Here is a 21,711-nt window from a genome sequence, read left to right as displayed (position 1 = left end):
TGCATATGAAATTTGACCGATAGCGGTGGATGCCCGGTCCGCATCAGCCATTGAATTCAAACAAAGAAGTGCGAAAAGGCGATGCTAACCTTAAGCCTCATGAGAAGGGATGCCGTATGGTAGATACTGTCAGCTTGCCAGCTAAACTTTTACCTAGGACACAGCGGATACTCGGATCAAATCAGTAGATCATATCCAACGATGAAAGCGACAGCAGACTTCAACCTCTAGTCATAGATTCAATGTCTTCCTATGTCTACTTGGATTTATTTTGGTCCTGGATTAGTCCAAGATAGTGTAGGGCCTTTTTCATGTGTTCAATATTAAGTTGATGTGACTTGCTAGCTCGTCCGTACTGGCACGCATGTTTTGCTATGGCGTTTGTAATCAAGCACGGTCTGTGAGTGAGTATTTAGGGAATTTTGACCTCCGATCCGCTTTTGACAACCTGACTGACAGGGTATTTTTCTGCCAGACCACGCTTTTACCCTCCACCAACAAAATGAACGCCATTCGCACACTATCTCGACCAGCATCACAGGCAATTAGAAGTAAGTTGTTAGTCGCAATGGTACGAGTGTTGTATCAGTTGCGGTGAAATGGACGTCCTGGTTTGCTCGCCAAATCTACTTTGGCTACTTCCACGATTACTAACAGGATAATGTTCATTAATAGCTGCCTCAATCAAGCCTTCACTCTTTCACACCTCTAGTGTCGTCAGCAGCGGAAAGACCATTGAAGCTACCGACAAGACTTTTGCTGACCTTGTAGAGAAAGCAGACCACCCTGTCATTGTTGACTTTTATGCCGAGTAAGTAGCTGACCGTGCTGCTCGCAGTGCTTCAATTGTTTTCTAAACCATGGATGTTATAGGTGGTGCGGCCCTTGTAAAGTGCTTGGACCTATTCTTACTAAAGCTGTTGCCGACAACAAGAAGGTGACCCTTGTTAAGCTTGATGTGGATTCAGCCATGGATATTGCTCAAAAGTATCAAATTGCCGCCATGCCTACTGTGTTTGCTTTCCAAAACGGCAAGGTTGTTGACGAATTCGTCGGTATGCGCGACAGAAAGTTTTTGACTGAATTTGTCAACAAGCACGGCGACAGACAATAAGTACGGGTTCCAAACTCCATTAAACATTACAGCCAAACTTAGATGGCCACGCTCAAACCAATGTAGAAATTACTCACTCATCAATGAACTCGTAGTCAGACAGATTTATAGTGCGATTTCAATAAAATGAAATATTATTTTTTCGTCATACTACTATAATGTACAAGTTTGACAAATCTAGAAAACAAACGCTCTAAAATTGAGCCAAATTCTAAAGGATATACGTGCTGCATGCTGGAAATCAAATATATGCGAGGATGCGAGATAGGAGAAGGGGAGGGGGAGTCATCGACACGACATTTACGCCCATACGTCTTCTTGGTAACGGCCCTTGCTTCGCAGGTCCTTAACGTATTGTTCTGCCTCTTCGGTTGATTTTCCACCGAATTGCTGGGCAAATTCTATGAATGCAGTTTGCACATCCTTGGCCATTCTCTTGGCGTCGCCACAGACGTAGATGTATGCATGTTGCTTGTCAAGCATATCCCAGACTTCGGAACCGTTTTCACGAAGTCGATCTTGGACATAGACCTTCTTATCAGTTTCACGAGAGAAGGCATTGATGATACGGGACTCGCCACCGAGAGTATCAAACAATTCAGGCCATTCATCTTTGTACAAATAGTCTTCGTCAGAACGTCGGCAGCCGAAGAACAACAATGTTTTGCCAACGTCTTTGCCGTTGCGCTTTTGGAAAGCTCTTTCGCGAACGAAAGCACGATGAGGTGCAACACCAGTTCTATGAACAGAATGGAGAGTAGTTAGTATTCACGCTTTAAAATCGGGCTACACTTATAGAGCACTTACCCAGGACCAACAAGGATAACGGGAACACTTGGGTTGCGAGGCAACTTAAAGTTAGACTTGCGTACATGAACAGGGACCTTGACACCGTCCTGGTTCAAATAAGTATCACGAGGACCCTTAGTATAGTATTCTGGGCCGCTTTCAACATTCTGAATCTCGGGATGAGCAGCTTGGTGCATGGCCCACAGATAGTTGGTAGCGACACCGTAAACAGTGCGATCGGGCGTTGATTCTGGAGTATATTTGAGGGTGACAGCTGTCACTGTGATGGTGTTGGGGCTTTCCAAGGAGGATGAGGAGATGGAATAGTAGCGTGGCTGAAGACGACTCAAACTCTCGACGATAAGATCGAAAGGAACATCGGCAAAAGCACCAGGTGTACTATCAATGGACTCCAAAACCTCGCCAAGATTCTTGCATGATTCTACGACTTCACTTTTGTAAAGATCCTTATCAGAAGCAAGGCTCTCCAGCTTTGACTTGGTTGCTTCGGAAGTGGCATATTGAGCGATGGCACCCAAAACAGGTCGTGGAGGAGGCGTAGCGATGTCAAGATAATGACGGAAGATGGACCTGTAGGTGGTGGGAACAGGGAATGGGTACTTTTTGGGGGCAGCGGGATCGATCGCTTCGACCTTGACGGCAACGTCAAGTTTGTCGATCAAACCAATAGCCTTTACCAAGCGGCTGACTTCGGTTTCAGAGTTGGTAGGCCAGATCGCGATATGATCGCCAGTGAGATATCGAAGTCCAGATCCGGTGATATCAATATCCAAGTGAAGGCAGTGACGGTCTGAGCTCGTAAACAAGTCGCGGGATTGAATCAAGGCAGGGAAAGGCTTCTTGGCGTCGTAATTTGATTGTCTGAAGCAAAAGTAAAAAGTCAGTATAGTGTTGAAAAATCGAGGGGGATATAGGGGGGAGGCTGCCCAAGCAAATAATGAAGGGTCCCGCATTGCTTACGTTTTATCTCCAAGTTCACCCAAATAAAGATCCGTTTCACTGACAAATTCTATTTCTTGAGTGTGATAGGTAGCTGTTCGTTCCGCCTCTCCAATGGCTGTCTCCGAAACTTCCATGACCTCACAGAAGGCAGGCCACATCGCTTCTTGCCAGGCCATGAAGTCTTCTTCCAAACTTCCATCATCGTCACCTTCACCACATTCGCCAATTCTTGTAGCACCAAAAGCTGTAAGCTTCTTGTCAACTACTCGAATGGCTTCATTGAAGTGCTCATACGTCTTGTTGCCCAAACCAAAACCGATATATCTCAAATTCTTGAGAGGTTGGCTAAGGTCTTCTGCGGAATCGGCTTGAGAAAACTGGGGGGTTTCCTCTTGGTTAATGAAATCCCAAAAAGGTACAGCGTTATCGGTAGGTTCGCCTTCACCATAGGTGGCCAAGACAAAGATGGCCAATTTGTCAGTGGGAAGCTCATCCAAATGCTCCATGTCATATTCTTCCAGATCAGCGGTCATAGCATTGACATTGTACTTTTGAGTACATTCCTTAGCAATACGTGAGGCATAGTCTTCAGCAGTTCCGGTTTGAGAGCCATAGAAGACGATCACGCGACGGCTCTACAGTAAAAACAAAAAAGAGGTTAGGGACCATTTCGATTAAAACTAACTGATATATCAAGGGAGGTTGTCAAGCTAACGTACCTGCTGCTGCATGACTTCCACAAAGTTACGGCTCTTCTTAGGAGCTGCAACAGGAGTCTGCTTCTTAGTAGATTCCACCTGGCCAGTGGACCTGATGGGGGACTTGGTTGATGTAAAAAGATGGTTCCTGGCTAACCATGCGAGTGTGCCCAGACTGATAGTGCCAATGGTGCCAAGCACAAACAGCGACTGGGGGTCCAGGACTGTTGCGGTTGTGTGTGTCATTAAAAGTTGTTAATGGTAGAGATGAATATTTTATTGAGAACCACGTTTTGAAAATTGAAATAAGGCATTTTTTTATATAATGATTTTTGGCTCGATTGGGGGCGGAATAGTAGGGCCGAATTGAGCCGGGCGGGCCGTTGATACCAAGGCAGGCAAGAAAAAAAAAATCCGTCCAATCGGATCTCACGGCCAACAGCAAACCAAACAAGTGTCATCCGCTTTGGATCCAAATGAATCATACATGTTTCCTTCCGTGCAGCTGTTAATGCTCTACTGTGAAAAATTGTGTCTCTATTTTTATTACATTGGAATGGGCCGCAGTTTCTACCAGTTGTAAAATCCTTTGCCGTTGTAAATAGGCTTATTCTCTACCATGGAGGTCCACACCTTTTTGTTGTCGTGCCATCCACGAATATTGCGCTTTTGTTCTTTAGAGGTTTCTTGGGATGGAGCTTCTTTCAGAATAAATTTAATGTGTGCCTCCTTATGATGCATAATACCCCAGCGTCCGCGCCCATGAGGCTTAATGCGCTTGATATATCGCCCCTTGCCTACCCAGGCTTGGGACACAACTAAGTTTTCAAAGCCTTTTTGTTCCTTGGCATTCTTGTTGGCAAATGCGAGGTTGTGGAGAACCTTATTTGATATACGTTTGTGAGAAAACTCCATTTGCTTTATAGCATCTTCCACCTTAAGATTTCGAAGCTGTCGTGCAATTTTGTTGAGCTTTTGAGGACTAGTTTTAAAATTGGCAGATGCCCATCGATACTACGGCGTAGCAGAAAAATTAAATGGGTTAAATTTGAGGCTTCGCAGTAAACACACATCGAAATTAGCTCATTCATAAAAACATACTTCTTTTTCTTCATGAGGTATAGCTTGTTCGGTGACTTGCTCTGTAGCTTTCTTATCTGCTTCCAAGTTCTCGAAAATAGATGAGGCGCCAATAGTTGGTCGGTCACTTGGTGGTAAATCAGCTAGTCGCTTTGAGCTTGTATGAAGTCTGATGTAACGATGATAGTTTCGCTGATGATTAATTGAATCCTTTTATCAAGTTGGTAATATTTCATTTGGACTGTGTGTATTGCTTACTTGCATGCTGCCACCATAGTAGGTGCATGTTGGCGAGCCAAGGGGAAAGGCTGCAATGTCTTGAATGCGCTCACTATAAAGATACCGTTGGTCAATCAAACTTAATAATGCTGTAAACATATCGCTAGATGAACGCTGAACCGTACCAAGGGATGTTATTGATTTTGACGACATGATTCCCAATGTTTGTTACAATAAACACGATCGTTGCTATTCAGTTTTCAAAATTGTTTTTGTGACCGTTTCCTGAAATTTCAATCGTTGCTCTGCAAGCTCCGCCGTAACCCGCAACGGCAAAATCAAAGGCAAACGACGATCGTAACTCAACAGATACTTCACCATAGAGCAGGCCACAAGACTGCTGTTACTGATTTAAGATTTCAACCAAATCATGTATTGCATTGTGTAATCAGGTAGAGCACGGTTGAAAGTAACACTGTAGGCAACTTTTTACCAAATCTGTTCTTCCAGATGCGCTGTTATATAGTCTTCATAAACTTTACATCGGTCTAACTTTGAGTGTAATGACAGTGTATTTAAAACAATGTGTGATGGAAATGTTGAATCAAAAGAATGGAATACAGTGAATAATTAAAAGGATGCCTTGATTGATATCTAGTGCCAACAAACAGGTTGGTCGATACGTTGTTGTTGTCGAAACTGACGTTTATCTAAACCTTTGCCCTTCGCTTAGCTTCTCTCTTTCTCTTTCTCTGCATTCTCTTAAATGACATCTAGGGGAGAGACGTTTAGGTTAATTAGGGTATGCTTACAACACAAAAGTGGATATCATGTATCAACGTGTGATCTTGTAAATATTTTCGTACCTTTTCGGCCATTTGTTCTAATCGCTCCTTCTCTTCCTTGATCTTTTTACGTTCCAATGTAGTTTCTCGCTTGCGCTATTGTTATTAAAAAAGCTATTAGTATTTTGTCACAACTAGACCAAGTGCACAATCATTTCCATTCCACATACATCTTTTTCGGCTTGCTTTTCGTCCTTCATCTGCTTCTCGAGAGCTTTGACGGTTTCCTGCTTTGTCCTCTCTTGGCTGCGTTGTTCCCATGACTTTCTAAGCTTTTTCGACATTTGAGCTCGGTGAGTAGGGGTTTTCTGCAGCTTCCAATTTTTGCCTATAGTAGGGTGCGAATGATGAGCGATCAAGATCAGGACAATGTGCAATAACCGAGATTGGGCACCAACCTGACACTCTCTTTGTAATGGTCTCCACCTTTCCGCCAACTGCTTCCTTCAAGTCCAATTTGGTTGCTGCCTCTGTCATGATTGTGGAGGGTATGGTTTAGCTCGACAGTCCAGTACTGGATAAACTTTTTTTTTTTTTTTTTGGGACAAGGAAAAGTTGTGCACGTGATATGTGAAAGTGACTGGATTTAATCTTTCAGCTCGGGTACTTGGCAGCTTGCCAGTAGCAAGGAGACTTGCTGATAGAATATCGCGTGCGATGGAGAAAGACTCTCGGCAGTTTCGACAATACCAGAGTCCTACAGCTGTTGAAGCTGAAACAACTCTCTACTACAAGCAGCTTCGACAAGTTAATGGCCAACATGCGCCTGTTATAAGCAACATCCCGGGCCTTGATGAACTGTTGGCAATTAAGGCAAACCTTGAGAAATTACTTCCTCTTGCTGACAACAGACTTCGACATTTTCGAAAAGACGCACAATTTATTGAGAAATGGAGGAAAGGTCGCGAGGTTTCTGATAAGCGAAAGGAAAGACTTCCAGATTCCGACAAGAAGTCGGGGAGTAAAAAGGATGATACCTCAAAGTCGAACGATAGAACACATGTGAAGGAAGAATCAACAGGTACCTGGAATGGTTTAAATCTTATGAATGGAACACAATGATTTCTGATTCATTGTACGCTCTAGATCATCTATACCAGTTTACTAAGCCTAGTAATGGAACACAGTAAGTCAATTCTAATTACAACCACACTTTGGCGTGAGAACGGCTCTAATTATATTCAACCAAAGTGGAGCCAATGAAAACGGAAGCAGAAAAAGAAAAGAAAGAGATGATTCAGAAAAAGGTGAAATGGAAGGTATGTTTCATAGCCAAGGAAGCGATATAACATTCTTCAAACTTCATGCCCGCGACATGAATTAACTCATTATAATTTTGCAGACCCACCTGTTGTCAAAACCAAGCGACCCGATAATGATACGCATGTGGAGCCAAAGATAAATGCTCCACCGGCCAAGAGCACTGGCAGCCCAGTCGTACCAAGAAAGGTATGTTAACATTCAACTCCTGATTCAATATAATTGGTATTGACTGACTTATGGTCTCTTCATTTAGACGAGTTCCAAGGGTAAAGAGAACCCAAAGCCTGATCGGCGAGAAAAAGAGAATGGTATTTTCAAGAGCCCTGCTCGAGCAAATCATTCACAGCCACCCAGGAATGGCCAAAAGACAAATCAAAAGCCGAAGGTCGAACAAATTGAGGTTGATCTTATTAGAGTCAAAAGTAAAGACCAAATACCAATTCAAACATTTTGGAATGCCATGGAACCATACTTCAGAACGTTCTCTGAGAGCGAACGAGAGATGCTTTTGGAAGAGGTGAGTATTGAACGCTGTTCGCTCGATGGTAACTTGCCACAAATTGTTAATTACCGGTTCTGCTTAGGGTGATAATGTCAAGCCATATTTAATACCACCGCTCGGCCGATACTACTTAGATACCTGGGCGGAAGAGGAGAGAATGCTAGTTCCTTCGTTTGATACCTCTCCTCGGCACTCAAGATCACCATCTGTAACTTCGGCTCGCGGAACATTTGATACCAATGGCTTGCATATGGAGAGAGCACGGTATTTGGAGTCACCCGAGTCATTTACCGACGATCACTTCGGCCAGCACGACCTGAGTTGTGGTTCATTGACTGAACGACTTATCAGCTGCTTATTACGAGAGAACCTTCTATCACCAGAAGAGATAAATGGTCATGCAGACACAGATGCCGACCCGAATATGGAAGAAGACGACGATGATATGGACACCACAGAAGCAACTAATGGCCAGCCTACTATAACAGCAACTGAGCCTATTTTCTACCCACCTGAGAGAATTCTTAATTTCGAAGATAGACTGAAACGAGAGTTGCGTTATGCAGGGCTCCTTGTCGAGGATGATGTGAGTACCTCATTTTACACAGTGTCAAACACGGCTGCCATATCAACTACTGACAATTTTATTATAAGATTGATTGGGACTCACGAGAAGACGACGAAGTTTGCGCAGAGATGCGAAAACTTCAAAAGGATTTGAGAGAGCAGGTAAAGATCAATGTCGGTAGAAAGCAAAAGCTGTTGAAAGTTGTAGAAGGTCAGCTTCAATATGAGCAATACAAGCAAATTCTGGATGGACTCGATGGCCAAGTGGAGCACAGCTATTTTAAACGATACGTAAGTGTATCACCACTTTGGCTGCTTTTCCATTATCTTGCCTCATTGACCACGATCATTTTGATAGCAACGATTTCAAAAATCCAAAAAGAAAGCCGTACCGGTGCTTCCCAAGACTGCTCTATCAGATAATGCATTATATGCCATGGAGAAACGCAGGACCTGGATAAATTCCATCGGTGCTATTTTTAAGGACAGGGATATGGTCATGCCAAAGACTTCGATCTATGACGAGCAAGAATTGGTAAAAACCGAGCAAGATAATAGTACAAAGGCACGGCATTCTCAATCATGACCATGGGGTCGCCAATTTCTGTACCTATTCGAACCCCCACAACTAGCAAATCATTGTCTGCGTGAACCCGCATACCACGCATATGTATCTGTAACATATTATATCCATCACTTTTGTAATAACTATTTAATAGTAAAGTCAGGTTGAAACGAGGATGCTCTCTAGTTAGCTAAGCTAATTGGATAAAACTAATGCAGGAACAGCCTTTCAGAGGTTTTAATTTCCACGTGTTTTCAGAAGCAACGCACGATACGTGACCATTGCTGCTTCAACCTCGCCTTAATCTCATCATGAAGGCTATCCAGGCAACGAACATATTGAAACGTTCCTTCAAACATATTAAGTGATACCATATTGCTGTCTCGAGCGATTCAGATTGAAAACTAAATTTTGCAATCTCACATATTACTCTATGACGTTTCTGTCATAGTGTTGTTCGAGATGCTAAGTTTGTCTACATATCGCTGCAAAAGACAATGGAAAGCGAGTTAAACGTGTATGTTGGAGCTGTTTCGTGTTCAAATACCTGAGACATTCTCCCATCGCTGACCGAGATCCATCAAACCTCAAAGAGACTCATCCGATTTCCGTTCTTTGAATGCTTACAAGTCAATGCAAAAGGTCTGTAGAACCAATGCTCATACTATCCTCGTGTGTGCAAAAATGTTTATCGTCAAGCGAGTTGATCAATGGGTAATGATGAGAAGGTCAGAATGAAGGAAGGGGTTTACGAATTTTTTCTTGACTGGCAAATTATCCTTGAAATCGCTTTGCCAACAGACTGCACAGATTTTGTTGGTCTATTAACCGGCCGTTCCGACCCATGCACTTTCATATATTGGCACGACTGTATACATGGAGCCACAGTTAAATAATCTCTCCCTGCCTTCCCAGGCATCCAGCGGTCAAACCTCTAAAGGAGATCGCAACATTTCTCGCGAAGAAACCGATCATGCCAGTGTCGTCAGGTCATTACTTCAAGATCCTCTGTTGAGCGATCTCCCAGAGAATGCTACGCTAGAAGAAGTCCAGACGCTGATAGCTATAGAAGAGGGAAGAGCATATCGTATACGAATTAAACGGAACGCCATGGAGGACGTCCGTAAGTGTATACGTTTTTGTGCATGAAAATTTTGTATAAAATTCCGTTACTAACACGAAGATGGACCAGCGCTGGTAGTCAGCCAAGCTACTAGTGTGAAGCAGATCAAAAATCTCACCGAGATGACTTTGAAGCGGATGCTCCGTAAGCAAGGCATCAATAGATCTATAAACTGGTATGATATCTTGGCCCATGGCTACTATGTTTGATTTAGATCTAAGTCATTTTTCTTTATAGGAAGTACATTTGGCGTACGCACTGCCTTGTCCTGAACGGCGAAAAGCTTCTAAATGATAAAGCGGTAGTCAGTTCTTTAGGAATCAAAAATGATACAGTTTTACACTTTGAAAAATATATTGAGCGTCGAACGAAAACCAAAGCCTCGAAGCGACGACTATGAATCCTACTACAAGCCAACTGGAGCATATCATTTCGCATATGACGTCTGGATCATCATATACCTTCAGACAATATGCTATCCCATTAATTGTCAATCACAAGCATTTTTCATTTTATGCAATACAGTATTGCACCAAAAATGAATAAAAAATAATAATAATAGAGCAGCGTAGTGCAGACGAATCATGATCGAGATCCTATGTTGCTGTTAGTGGTAGCGAGATGTACTGTAGTTATGGTTTCTGTATAGCGAGCAGTAGATCGTAGAAAGATCAGTAGTTGTAGATGTCGTTTTATCCAAACCCCTATCATTCTAAACATAGCATATTCTTACAATAAAAGGTGTCCTTTGAACGAGCGAGTAGTACTCATTAGATGAATATAGTGTGCTTTTACAATGAATTTCCCTCGAAATAAACTTGTCCAGAAAATTCATGAAGTCCATCAGATATCCGAACATGAGCCTAGAGATGCTATAACCATTTTCTCTTTATTTCACAGAACTTCCAGATGACAATATAAATTTCTTGGTAAAGGTATAAATGGTCAGTGATGATATCATGTAGTTCCCTTCAATCATACCTTGAGCCTGAGTGTTGAGAACGGAGGGAGAAGAACTCTAGGCTCATGTTCGTTCAGTTCGAGAGGACTGAACTAGTAATCATTGCAGGAAAGAATGCAGATTGTAAGCTTTGTTAATATTCTATGTCCTTTCGATCGTAAGCCTTTGAAGCCATTTTGATGGCACCTATTACCCAAACATTTCGATGATGCTGCCCAGAATAGAGTTTCAAAGCTTATACAATATACAAAGGAACTACGATGAGAGCTATACATTACTGTGAAAGAATCAAAGACGATATGGAGAAGGAGCTCTCTTTCTTCACTGTTCAGTTAAGGTATTGGCAACAAATCATCGAAGAGTGCGCATAAATCCTTATTTTTTTTCGATTGAAAACTTTCATCCATGGCAAACAGAATGGAGATATTTTTGACTTTTTCCTCATAAACCACTGTAGGCTACATGACCAAAGTTGACGATACTTCGTGACGAACTAAAAATTTCTCTATCGGAATTTCTGAAGAACTTTGGCGCAGTCTTGCAGCTCCAACAGTATTCGCCTAAGGTTCTAGTGTAGCAAAGATTCTCAAATATACATGGCTACATCTGTTTTCTGCTGAAGCAACGGGTACAATTTGATGTATTTGAAATAGACACATCAAATAATTTGATTACATCCCCTTGTACTCTCAAGACTCCCTGTCAGAGGCCACAATTATATCCTTGTTGTTGGTGTCAACAACACAAAGAAAACACAAGGCGCCATATGATAGATGCTAAAGTGATATAGCTACAGTGGTAACCCAAAGAGGTGGTGCGATGTTCAAAAGGCTACTGGTCCCTTAGGGTCACAGATCTTCACATGTGTAGGCGATAATAAGGTAAAGACCACCGACAGGGTAAGCATGCCAAGTATACCTGATGTGGACACCGAATCTGTACTAAATTAACCATGGCTAAGTCCATATATGCTTCCCCGAATTTGACATTTCATGGTCTTCTCATACGACATAACTGGAACTGCTCGAGGCTTTTGTTCGTCTCCGATAGGTCTTTTCCCCAGCGTTATGCAGTATTATGCTACTGTGATATAATGAAGTTTGTCCCGTATCTTCGAACCAACCCCTTTATGTTAATTGACTTCTATTTTTTAAATAAAATGGATGCAGGTGTGGAGTGAACTGGAGAGTCCGTGCACATCGGAGTGGAGGACGCGAAATTTACACTACTACAGAGCAAAAAAGATCATGAACTGTCTATTCGAAAACATCACTTCGAGCACTAATAGTACACTCAACAGCTTGTCTGGCTCTGAACCATCACCAAATTCATGCATCCACTTCATCGATAATGCCTACGTCAATGAGAACAGTCATAATATGACGTGGAGTCCCACCATTTGAAAGACTATAAAAGACCGCCATGTTAGCTGTCTCTTGTTCCTTAATTCTTGCCAACACACTCGCGCGAATGGTGCTTATGCAGGATTTGCCACCCTGTCCAGCACGCCCCTTGGCTCGATCCTAATTCAGGCGTCTTACCGGTTATTGGCAACATCGTCGCTAGCCTGTCTTAGTTTTGTTTAGACCTCCCTGTATGGGATGCGCTGGAGGACGCTCCAGTTGCTGAACTTGGGGACCGCTAAACAAGAGGGGAATCTTTTTTTTTTTTTTAAAAAAAATGCATATAAAAACATAAAGTAGTAGTAGTAGTAGAGTAGTGTATGTAGCTTTCCCCTCTTGTATATGATACTAGTAAATTAGAATAGATCAGTAGTTGTAGTTGTAGTTGTAACTGTATCCAAACCCCCTATCAATCTTAGTATACAATAGTCTATAATAAAGTAAACTTTTAAACTTGAACTAGAGATTGGTATCCCATTCAATGTATTGATATAGCGAGTTTACCATGAGTTATAGAAAGAACGAATAAGCTTTGAAAGCTATGTTTTTGAACAGCTTCTATGTCCTTTCGATCCAAAGACTTTAAAATCAATTTTGATGGCACTTCGTACGTAAACCTTTCAGCGATACTGCACAGAAGATATTATCAAAGCTCCTACTACTCACAAGGGAGCTATAAGGGGAGCCATAGATCATATCATCCTTTGCTGTAGAGAAATTATAGATGAAAAGAAGAAGAAGCTCGCTTTCTTTGCTGCTCAGTTACGTAAAAAGAGTTGCCCACAAAATCATCGAAAACTATGCATACGTCCTATTTTTACTTCGCCATCGTAAAACTTCATCAATAATAAACAGACTGGAGGAAGTTTTGGTTTTTTTCCTCCATAAACCACTGTAAGATACATGATCGAAGTTGACGATACTTCGTTACGAAGTAAAACTTTCCCTATCGGAGTTTCTGAAGGACTTCGGTGCAAGTATTGCGGCTCTACCAGGTACTAGCTTGAAGTTTTGGTATAGCAGAGATTCTCAATACAAGTGACTACAGCTACTTTTCTGCCGAAGCAAAGCGTACGACTTGATGTATTCGAAATAGACACATAAGTCAGTTGAGTAGATTCCTTGTACTCTCAAAACTCTCTGTCGAAACTCAAATTTTATTCTTGCCATTAGTCTCAACGATACAAAGAAAATACAAGGCGTCACATAATAAATGTTAAAGTCATGTATCTATAGTTTTGATGCAGTGATGAGCTTTCAAAAGGCTACCAGTCTCTTAGGGTCGCAGTTCTACCATAACGTTGGCAACAATCAGGCAAAGACTACCAACAGGGTAAGCATGCAAAGTATACCTAGTGTGGACACGAAAACTGAGCTAGGCTGACCATGGTCAAGTCTACATATGCTTCTCTGGATTTGATGATTTGTGTTCTCCTCAAACTACATAACTAGAAATGCTGGAGGCTTTTGCTCGTCTTCAAAAGGTGCTTTTCCTCCATGTCATACAACATTATGGTACTTTGATATTATGATGTTTTTTCTCGTACTTTCTAACTGATCCCAACATTTCGATTTACCCCCTTTTTTACGCAACATAAATGCAGAATTAAAGTGCTAGAGAGTCCGTGCACATCGGAGTGGAGGACGTGCAAGTTACACTTCTGCGGGGCAAAGATGACCACAAACTATCTATTTGAAAACATTACTTTGACCACTGACAGTACACTCAACAGCTTGTCTGGCTCTGAACCATCACCAAATTCATGCATCCACTTCATCGATAGTGCCTACGTCAATGAGAACAGTCATGATATGACGTGGAGTCCCACCATTTGAAAGACTATAAAAGACCGCCATGTTAGCTGTCTCTTGTTCCTTAATTCTTGCCAACGCACTCGCGCGAACGGTGCTTATGCAGGACTTGCCACCCTGTCCAGCATGCCTCTTGGCCTGATCCTAATTCAGGCGACTTACCGGTCATTGGCAACATCGTCGATAGCCTGTATTACTTTTCTTTAGACCTCCCTGTATGGATTCTCTGGGGGACGCTCAAGTTGCTGAACTTGTAGTGCTTAAAAAGTGAAAACCGGTAACTCTGATTACCGGTTACTTCTTTACTTTTCCTCAAGTAACATGGCTAGTATAAATGATAGGCAGCTATTAGGTCAAATATTTCTTGAAACACAAGGGCTAATACACTTTTTTTATTCCAAGATATAGCTACTCTGAACGCATTTATACTGTCTTCTCAACATCGCCCCTGTACCGACCTAATGAGTAAACTGATATTACCCAGACTTCTGTCAGAAACGTCATTGTCGAAGCTGTGCTAGGTAGGAACCAATCACTTTGTTCTAAGGTTACATAAAACCTAACATAGCGTTTTGATAATACAGGTTCTGAAGCTAGACTTAATTATCTCAAGTACGCGGACCGATCAACGGATTGGCCTCATGGAAGACCCTCAGATGTGTTATCTGCGCCCAGTGAAGTCGCCGATTCCTTGCCCCCTGTTCTAGTCGAAGTACAAAACACAATTGACGTCAACTTTGCCAAAAGAACCATCCAATATTGCCTTGCAGTTAACGAACAATATGGGATCTCACCAATTGTCGTTGTCTTCGGTATACATCCTACAAGAATAGCCAATGATTTAGTACAAAGCGATCAGCTACCATACGCGAAAGAATATCCTTGCAAACCATGGGCTAAATCTTTCTACGTCTTGGATCCTATCACTATCCATAGCCATGTTCAAAAACAACCAATGGAACCATTAGTTGCAATAGAACGATTTCTGCACAGGCAAAAAAGAACTCTGTTGGACATGGGTAGCAAGGAGCGTGCTGATGAGACCATTAAAATGCTGTACGCAATTGCAAGAGCGATATCCGAAAGCATTGTCACCTTGGAGGAACGAACTATCGACGTCCTTTCAAATGCGTGTGAGCAGGCACAAGAGCGGTTCCGCAAGATCAAGGAGGCATGCGATATTGAAGATGTGGAAGAGCTGAGAAAACGCACAAGAGAGTATGCCGAGGACGGCGATATGCACATGGAAAACTGCAAGAGAAAGCTGCAACGCACACTTGAATTTGTATCTACAGGTCTGCCAGAAGAAGCAGAAGAAGATGGACCGTCTACAAGTGAACGTCACGAAGATATCTTGCAAGAAGAAGCAGGAGAAGGTGGACCGTCTACAAGTGAACGTCACGAAGATATCTTGCCAGAAGAATCAGAAGAAGGCGGACCGTCTACAAGTGAACGTCACGAAGATATTTTGCCAGAAGAATCAGAAGAAGGCGGACCGTTTACAAGTGAACGTACCGAAGATATTTTGCCAGCTTCAGATCAGCCAAATACAGTATCGCCTGATTTTGCTTTTGTTGAAAACTTCAGAAGCACTCAAAGAAGAATGAACTGGGGCGCATGCTTCAATGCTGGAAGAGCACAAGATCTGTTCACATCATATAGAGACTCTAAAAGCTTAAATGCATCTTTTTTTAAAGCACAAAAACATAAGCAATAAATAATGAAGTTTGTATACTGGCAACTCCGACAACCGTAACCTCTTTTTTCCTCAATAACAATATGGTTCTTTTTATTTTATTTATTAAATCAGCGGTAGCGACATATACTTCAAAAAAAGAGAATGATGTATTGGGGTGTTTTTCCAAATGCTTGGATGGTAGGGCAGATTCTACCGAATATTAATTTATTGTACTTTTTTTTTTGTGTATGTTCATTTTACTGGTATTTCAAAAGCTTCAATATAGAACTAATTATTCAATGTTGATTTTGGAGCTAGCTTGCTGCGCCTTGGGAACAGTAATGGATAGCACTCCATCCTTGTAAGCAGCCTTAATAGCATCACTTTGGACCGAGGCAGGGAAAGAGAATGATCTTGAGAATGATCCAGTTATGCGTTCGTTGCTCCACCAGTGTGGCGTTAGGTCCTTGTCAGAATCTTCTTTAGCAACAACGCTAGACTCTCCAGTCTCGTTGCTGACTACATCCGTGGTAGTGGCACTTTCCGTCGTAGCTGCAGCTGGCACCTTGTCGCCGTGTTGAGCGCTTCGCTCCATCTTGCCTCGTAAGACTAAGGTATTATCTTGAAACTGAATGTCAACATCCTCTTTGCGAATTCCAGGGAGTTCTGCTTCCAAAATATAGGCATCCTTGGTTTCCCGAATATCGGTGGCCGGATAGCGCATTAGAGATTGCATGGAAGGGAAGGCGTTTCGGCGAGCGACGTTGAACATAGGTTCCTCGAGCAGGGCAAAGGCTCGAGAAGCATCACGGAAGAATTCTGGGAAGACTCGATTAAGTGACATTGCTTGGTAGATTTTGAATTATACAGATTTATTTTGCTGAAGAGAGTGGTCTTTTTATACCTTTATGCCAGTAAAGCCGTCTGGCGGCGGCTGGTAGCCACTGGCAATTTCTTCGAAAATTCTATGCCATATATGGAAATTTTATTTGAAACAGAATATCTAGCATGTTCCCGTTTGACTCATCCTTCAACCCACTGCGGGCTCACAATTCTTCTCGAAGGGTCGCCAACTTGCTAGGCCATTTTTTACCGGTTGTCTTGATCTCCGTTCTTTTGCCATTGTTGATGGCAACGACTTTGTCGCCAATAATTTCGAGCGCAGCCCGATGTCTGCCGTAAGCTTGGGATATTCCGACATCTATGAGGATAGCTTTGCCATCACAACGAGAATGTACCTTTCCGTCACGTTGTACGGTGTGTCCCATTACCATCCTATCAGCCTATTATAATGAATGAGCCAAAATTAGTATCTAGTTTGAAACTAATGAATCCCTTCCTCATACAAAAGTATATAACCACACTTACACCTAGCATCTCTAGGGCTGTTTCCAGCAAAGGACATTCCTCGTCTTCAGGTCCTAGGGCGTACCCTCTATACCAAGTTGGTCCATGTCCACCAAAAACTCCTTCGTCATCACCATATTTTCCTTTTGACTCCATATATTCCAGAAGGTGCTCATGCACGTATGAATTGATCCAGTCCAAGCCAGTTCGAGAGTCAATGAAGGCAGGGTGAATTCCTCCATGGCAAAATACAGTTCGGTTGACTATGGCAGTCATATTGAGTTGTGTCAGATATCTGCCAATGAAACCGTCAGCTTCAAATGCCTTGACTCGTGCCTCGAAGCTGCCAAATGTTTCAACGTCCTCAGGATACACATATCGCCAGTCGCCTATAAGATTCATAACCTCGTGGTTACCAAGCAGAGGAATAGCCTGGCCACCAGCTTCGTGGGCTTCGTTTCGAATTCGCTGAAGCATATCATATAGCCTAATCGTATCAGCTCCTCTATCGACGACATCGCCCTGCCAGTTTTCATACAATATGAAGTTAGTACTATTCATTCCCTCCACCTATTATGTTACTTTTCACCATATATATATATATATATACCGTTTGAACAAATATAGTGTTGTTCCCCCCTATCCATTGTGCCTTCTCATTAACAACGTCGGCCATCTGCAGAACTGAAAGACTATTGTCATAATCGCCATGCAGATCAGCGACTGCAACAATTCGAATGGGATCTTGACATGTTGCGGGGAGAACTACACTGGCTAGTAGAAGAAGGTACTTGATTGCCAAGAGCATGGTTATATACTGCTAGCTGTGCCTAAGAAAAAAAGGTAGGGTGTGTCCCCACTCTGCCCAACTCCGCGCGTCCACTAGCCTGAACCAAAGCGTTGATCAGAATTGAATATAGCAACGTGGTTTGAACACCAATACATACTTGCACCATCGACGTTATGTTATTGATTCATATCATGTCTTTGACTTGAAGTTTGGTTATAGGTTACGGCCATACCAACATTTGTATCATGCTCATTATTTGATTTATTGTTCTTTTCTGGTGGACCGCGATACTGAAGCAAAAATTGGGTAAAGATTCTTGATAAAAACGAACTTTTTTACATTGAAGACATTGTCATTTTATAGTTTACGGTTCAGCAAGATACTTTCCACTAGATGTTTGTCTGTGGACAGCATCGATATGGACCCAAGCAACTTCATCTGTCTCAGTATCGTCTTGAACAATATCCACCTTGGACACAGAGATACCTGGGCTAGTGAACTTGACGGCAATTGCTTGAGGTGTACCTTTACTTTGTGTATCGAACTTAGCCATCAGCTTCTTCTCTTCTTGCTCTTCATTGGCAGAAATGGAAAGGTTGTTGAGGTTCCAGAGGATCTTTTGGCGTTCCATGCTCCATACGCATGCTGGCATACTTTGGGCACTGGTCACGCCACCGTCAACGGATGCCAAGAACGATACGTTTTCTAAGGTGATGTTACCTTCACCGATGGAGAGGCCTTGTGCGCTTCCGTTGTATTTGACTAACAACATCGACTTGGAATCTTCCAACTTCCATATGGGGCGAACAATCAGTGGCGCAACAGATGCTGCACTTGGCCCATCCATTTTAATCTGGTACTTAAGACTGACCACAGGATTACCAGCTACCTTTGAGAACATATCAACGTTTAGTTGGAAAACGCCATTATGTCCATCTACACTGCTGATATAAGATGGATTAGGTGCCAGTCGTTCGATATGGTCGATGTTGATAAGTTTGATGCATAAAGGTTTTGATGGAGTTTGAGTTGGCCTTTGATATGTTAAGCTGATTTCTCCCGTCACCACAGACTTGGTTACCTCGCCTGATCGGGTTAATACATGAACTGTCTCAGCAATGTTTACGGTCACACGAGGCATCTCTGCTGAGGCGTTGTCAGTGTGGTGATTAGGGGAAGCTACTGAAATAGATGTGTCATGAGAATCGAGTTCGAAAGGATTGTCTGTGCCCTTTTCATCCGTAGGTGCTTGGTTATCGAAGGGGTTGAGGCGAGGTGATATGAAGCTACTATTGGGACCAGTTGTAGCAGCTTTGAGATGGGTATCAGCAAACTCTGCCGAAATGGGGGAACTGGATATCTTGTTGATGTTTGCGATTTCTAAACTTGAGGAGGATCCACCAAATTGTTGTAAATTTCCAATGTTATTACCGAATTGATTGATCCTGAGAGTTCTGTCAGGAAGGTATAGAGGTTAGACGGTTGTCAATAGTTACGGGGACAACGATCCTCGCTAACTTACTCTCGGCGACCACGCAATCGCTTTGAAGCAGCTGGTGAATTTTTCTAAATTATAAATTAATGTTAAGGACAGTTGTACTTTGCATATGGTGCTCTTTTGATGATCCACATGTTTCCTAAAAAGCAACCCACCTCTTTCAGCAAAGTTGCTACTCTAGTCAATGCATGCGTAGCTTCTGCATCCTCTTTCACAGTCTCATTCATAATGTCCACTCGGAAGCGGTTTGTACTCATAATGCTACTAGCGTCTTCATTTTCGTCAGCTTCAGCTTCATTCAAAGAAGAGCCGCCAGCAACTTCTGTCCAAGGAGTACGATCAGGAGGTGGGATAGAAAATCCCTCTGCGTCCACTTTAGGCTGCTAATGGATCTCAATTAATGCCCAAATTTCAAAGCATCTAACACAAAGCGGCGTTGAACACTTACCATGGGTGGTAGTGTTCCGAGCGTACTCCAGCTCTCTGTCATACTGGGTGTTGCGCTTGGTTGAAAAGAGTTTAGTGCAGCGGCATTATCGAGCGCTTGGACAGATGACGATTGCTTATCGTTCGCTTCATCAGGCTGGGAGATCATTGAATGAGACAAATTACTATCGTTGTAAGAGTTCTCTTGATCGCTGGAGATATCCATGGTATTGCCATGATTCATATCCAACGTAGCCCATTCTGCAGCATGATCTGACGAGGTGCCATCAATGTTGCTTCGACTTATGCCAGCTTGAGTTCGTCGCCGCAAAGATTTCAAAGCATTTTTCACTGTAAATGACGGAAGGTAAGTAGATTCAAGAATACTTTTTTCAATCAGCAAAGAACTTACATTTTCCAGCCCCTTCTTTCACGCTGTTTTTACCATTAGTAGTAACTGATGCCGCATCGTCACTTGCACGAGCACGTGGTTCTTCCTGAAGGAAGGCGGGTTGAATATTAACGGGGAGATCAAGCGGTTCCGGCTCAGAAGGTGGGGGGACGTCAGTGGTGGACAATGTCAATTTTTTGAGATGAGTGGTGAAGTGGGCAGCAAACTGGTTGATTTCAACTTCAGTCTCTAGAGAAATAGCCGCTACCATTACACTGTCAGCATATTCTACACGTTTTGCCAGTTGCTCTGCTTGAGCCTTTTCGAACGCCTGAATCATTTCTTTTGCGGCCGTGAACCGCGCTTCTTCTATTGTTTGGCAACAATCAAAGTATGCTGGTCCATCTTGGGACCAATGTTGTTTGAGCTCATCCACAACTTGTCGGTAACCTCGTAGCTTCATGTTAGCCTCCTCTAATTTCTTGCCACTTCCAGCTTTTTCGGCGATTTTTTGATGTTTTTGTAGCTTTAGTTGAAGCTCGTCGTATTCTTTTGCGTGCTTATTGATAGCAGGCTCCATCTAAATTAAAATTATAAATATTCGATTGTTGTATTGTATAGAAGCTTTTTCGAAGAATCTCTTACATGTCTTATTTTTGCCATATCACTGTCTTGATACATCACACTCCTTAGCGGTTTCTCGACTTCTTCGGCGATTCTATGTGCTAATTGACCATGTATGCTGGATACTTCTGTGATTTCGTCCGACAGTTTGCTCCACAGCGGTAGCATAGTGCCTAATGCTGACTTATCGGAGATGAAGATTTTCTTAGAGAGCTTCACGAGACTCTTTGCATACTGGTCCTCAATTAATGCTCTGGGAAGTTCAAGTGTCAGCCCATCGCATTGTTTATTTTACGATACCTGCTTTCCTTACCTTTCTTTGAAGTACTCTGCCAACTCTTCATTTAGTTTTTGACTTTTTCGTAATCGCTGTTGAACAATATCTATGCCGTCTTTTGGTTTTTCCGTCTAGCGAATACGAGAAATTAATTAACCATATTATATAATCCAATGACTAGACAGGCACTAGCAGACGATGAGACATGTTTCATTCTCCTAGTACCGAGCACAGCTCCTATCTAAAAATTATTGCCAGGAATATGAAATAGAAACATACCAGGAATGTTTCAGCGAATTGCCTGTGTTCCCGGGCGGCCGAATGCTGGTCAAGCTCGATGGTCATTTTGGACGATTTGCGCTGACGCCAAAGTTTTGGAGGTGAAAAAGGATGGAGGGATTATATTGCGTTATAGATTAAGATATACAATGGGCTGGCTGTATCAGCTCAATCTAATCGAAAAAAAGGAATGGAGTGCGTAAAGATGATGGACCCAGGCTATGACTGCCCACCAGCGTATTTTTGGTGCTCCCTTTGCAATCTCAGCTCGTACTTGATGCCCATAATGGTAAAAATAAGTAAAATAGCTCTCATACGTTCACCTTATCATTTTATTGATTATTGAAAAATCATTTATAAACCGTTTTTGCGTATATAACGAAGGGTATGAGAATGGCGTTGTGGTGTAGGGTATAAAGTGAACAAATGGGGGTTTCGGGAAGATGGATTCCAAGTGCGACACAAAGCGGGAAGAAAAATTGCCTTTTTTTATTATG

At 42.4% G+C, this 21,711-nt stretch overlaps 9 protein-coding genes across 9 annotated transcripts; 3 read left to right on the top strand and 6 right to left on the bottom strand.

Moving 5' to 3' along the window:
• Positions 1-502: 502 nt before the first annotated feature.
• Positions 503-1,114, top strand: K450DRAFT_268668 (uncharacterized protein; the record flags this gene model as incomplete). Its single annotated transcript, XM_051592888.1, has 3 exons — positions 503-551; positions 676-811; positions 874-1,114. 3 exons carry the CDS (start codon positions 503-505, stop codon positions 1,112-1,114), a joined length of 426 nt encoding a protein of 141 aa, XP_051448144.1.
• A 163-nt stretch (positions 1,115-1,277) lies between these two features.
• On the bottom strand, positions 1,278-3,845 carry K450DRAFT_224394 (uncharacterized protein). The gene is made up of 4 exons (XM_051586211.1): positions 3,586-3,845; positions 2,885-3,501; positions 1,922-2,785; positions 1,278-1,853 (listed from the first exon to the last, which is right to left on the bottom strand). The coding sequence occupies exons 1-4, from the start codon at positions 3,808-3,810 to the stop codon at positions 1,415-1,417; spliced, it is 2,145 nt and encodes a 714-aa protein (XP_051448143.1). The 5' UTR covers positions 3,811-3,845; the 3' UTR covers positions 1,278-1,414.
• Position 3,846: 1 nt separating this feature from the next.
• Positions 3,847-5,104, bottom strand: K450DRAFT_224388 (uncharacterized protein). The gene is made up of 4 exons (XM_051586210.1): positions 5,049-5,104; positions 4,903-4,975; positions 4,666-4,813; positions 3,847-4,578 (listed from the first exon to the last, which is right to left on the bottom strand). Exons 1-4 carry the CDS (start codon positions 5,074-5,076, stop codon positions 4,135-4,137), a joined length of 693 nt encoding a protein of 230 aa, XP_051448142.1. The 5' UTR covers positions 5,077-5,104; the 3' UTR covers positions 3,847-4,134.
• A 561-nt stretch (positions 5,105-5,665) lies between these two features.
• On the bottom strand, positions 5,666-6,231 carry K450DRAFT_224384 (uncharacterized protein). Its single transcript, XM_051586209.1, has 2 exons — positions 6,107-6,231; positions 5,666-6,036 (listed from the first exon to the last, which is right to left on the bottom strand). The coding sequence occupies exons 1-2, from the start codon at positions 6,183-6,185 to the stop codon at positions 5,843-5,845; spliced, it is 273 nt and encodes a 90-aa protein (XP_051448141.1). The 5' UTR covers positions 6,186-6,231; the 3' UTR covers positions 5,666-5,842.
• Positions 6,232-6,618: 387 nt separating this feature from the next.
• Positions 6,619-8,932, top strand: K450DRAFT_224380 (uncharacterized protein). The gene is made up of 7 exons (XM_051586208.1): positions 6,619-6,834; positions 6,900-6,967; positions 7,051-7,157; positions 7,225-7,488; positions 7,556-8,059; positions 8,128-8,331; positions 8,399-8,932. Exons 1-7 carry the CDS (start codon positions 6,767-6,769, stop codon positions 8,624-8,626), a joined length of 1,443 nt encoding a protein of 480 aa, XP_051448140.1. The 5' UTR covers positions 6,619-6,766; the 3' UTR covers positions 8,627-8,932.
• Positions 8,933-13,341: 4,409 nt separating this feature from the next.
• On the top strand, positions 13,342-15,621 carry K450DRAFT_277623 (uncharacterized protein; the record flags this gene model as incomplete). The annotated part of the gene is made up of 3 exons (XM_051593268.1): positions 13,342-13,425; positions 14,389-14,425; positions 14,489-15,621. 3 exons carry the CDS (start codon positions 13,342-13,344, stop codon positions 15,619-15,621), a joined length of 1,254 nt encoding a protein of 417 aa, XP_051448139.1.
• Positions 15,622-15,840: 219 nt separating this feature from the next.
• On the bottom strand, positions 15,841-16,533 carry K450DRAFT_224374 (uncharacterized protein). Its single transcript, XM_051586207.1, has 2 exons — positions 16,487-16,533; positions 15,841-16,401 (listed from the first exon to the last, which is right to left on the bottom strand). Exon 2 carries the CDS (start codon positions 16,352-16,354, stop codon positions 15,875-15,877), a length of 480 nt encoding a protein of 159 aa, XP_051448138.1. The 5' UTR covers positions 16,355-16,401; positions 16,487-16,533; the 3' UTR covers positions 15,841-15,874.
• Positions 16,534-17,819, bottom strand: K450DRAFT_224370 (uncharacterized protein). The gene is made up of 3 exons (XM_051586206.1): positions 17,540-17,819; positions 16,951-17,451; positions 16,534-16,865 (listed from the first exon to the last, which is right to left on the bottom strand). The coding sequence occupies exons 1-3, from the start codon at positions 17,735-17,737 to the stop codon at positions 16,629-16,631; spliced, it is 936 nt and encodes a 311-aa protein (XP_051448137.1). The 5' UTR covers positions 17,738-17,819; the 3' UTR covers positions 16,534-16,628.
• A 76-nt stretch (positions 17,820-17,895) lies between these two features.
• On the bottom strand, positions 17,896-21,481 carry K450DRAFT_224366 (uncharacterized protein). Its single transcript, XM_051586205.1, has 8 exons — positions 21,215-21,481; positions 20,972-21,066; positions 20,680-20,911; positions 20,056-20,614; positions 19,666-19,994; positions 19,373-19,597; positions 19,242-19,285; positions 17,896-19,173 (listed from the first exon to the last, which is right to left on the bottom strand). Exons 1-8 carry the CDS (start codon positions 21,278-21,280, stop codon positions 18,084-18,086), a joined length of 2,640 nt encoding a protein of 879 aa, XP_051448136.1. The 5' UTR covers positions 21,281-21,481; the 3' UTR covers positions 17,896-18,083.
• Positions 21,482-21,711: the final 230 nt, after the last annotated feature.

Source organism: Umbelopsis ramanniana (assembly GCF_025399195.1).
Source record: "Umbelopsis ramanniana AG unplaced genomic scaffold K450scaffold_6, whole genome shotgun sequence".
Taxonomy (NCBI): Eukaryota; Fungi; Mucoromycota; class Umbelopsidomycetes; order Umbelopsidales; family Umbelopsidaceae; genus Umbelopsis; species Umbelopsis ramanniana.
This window is presented reverse-complemented; position numbering and strand designations above follow the sequence as displayed.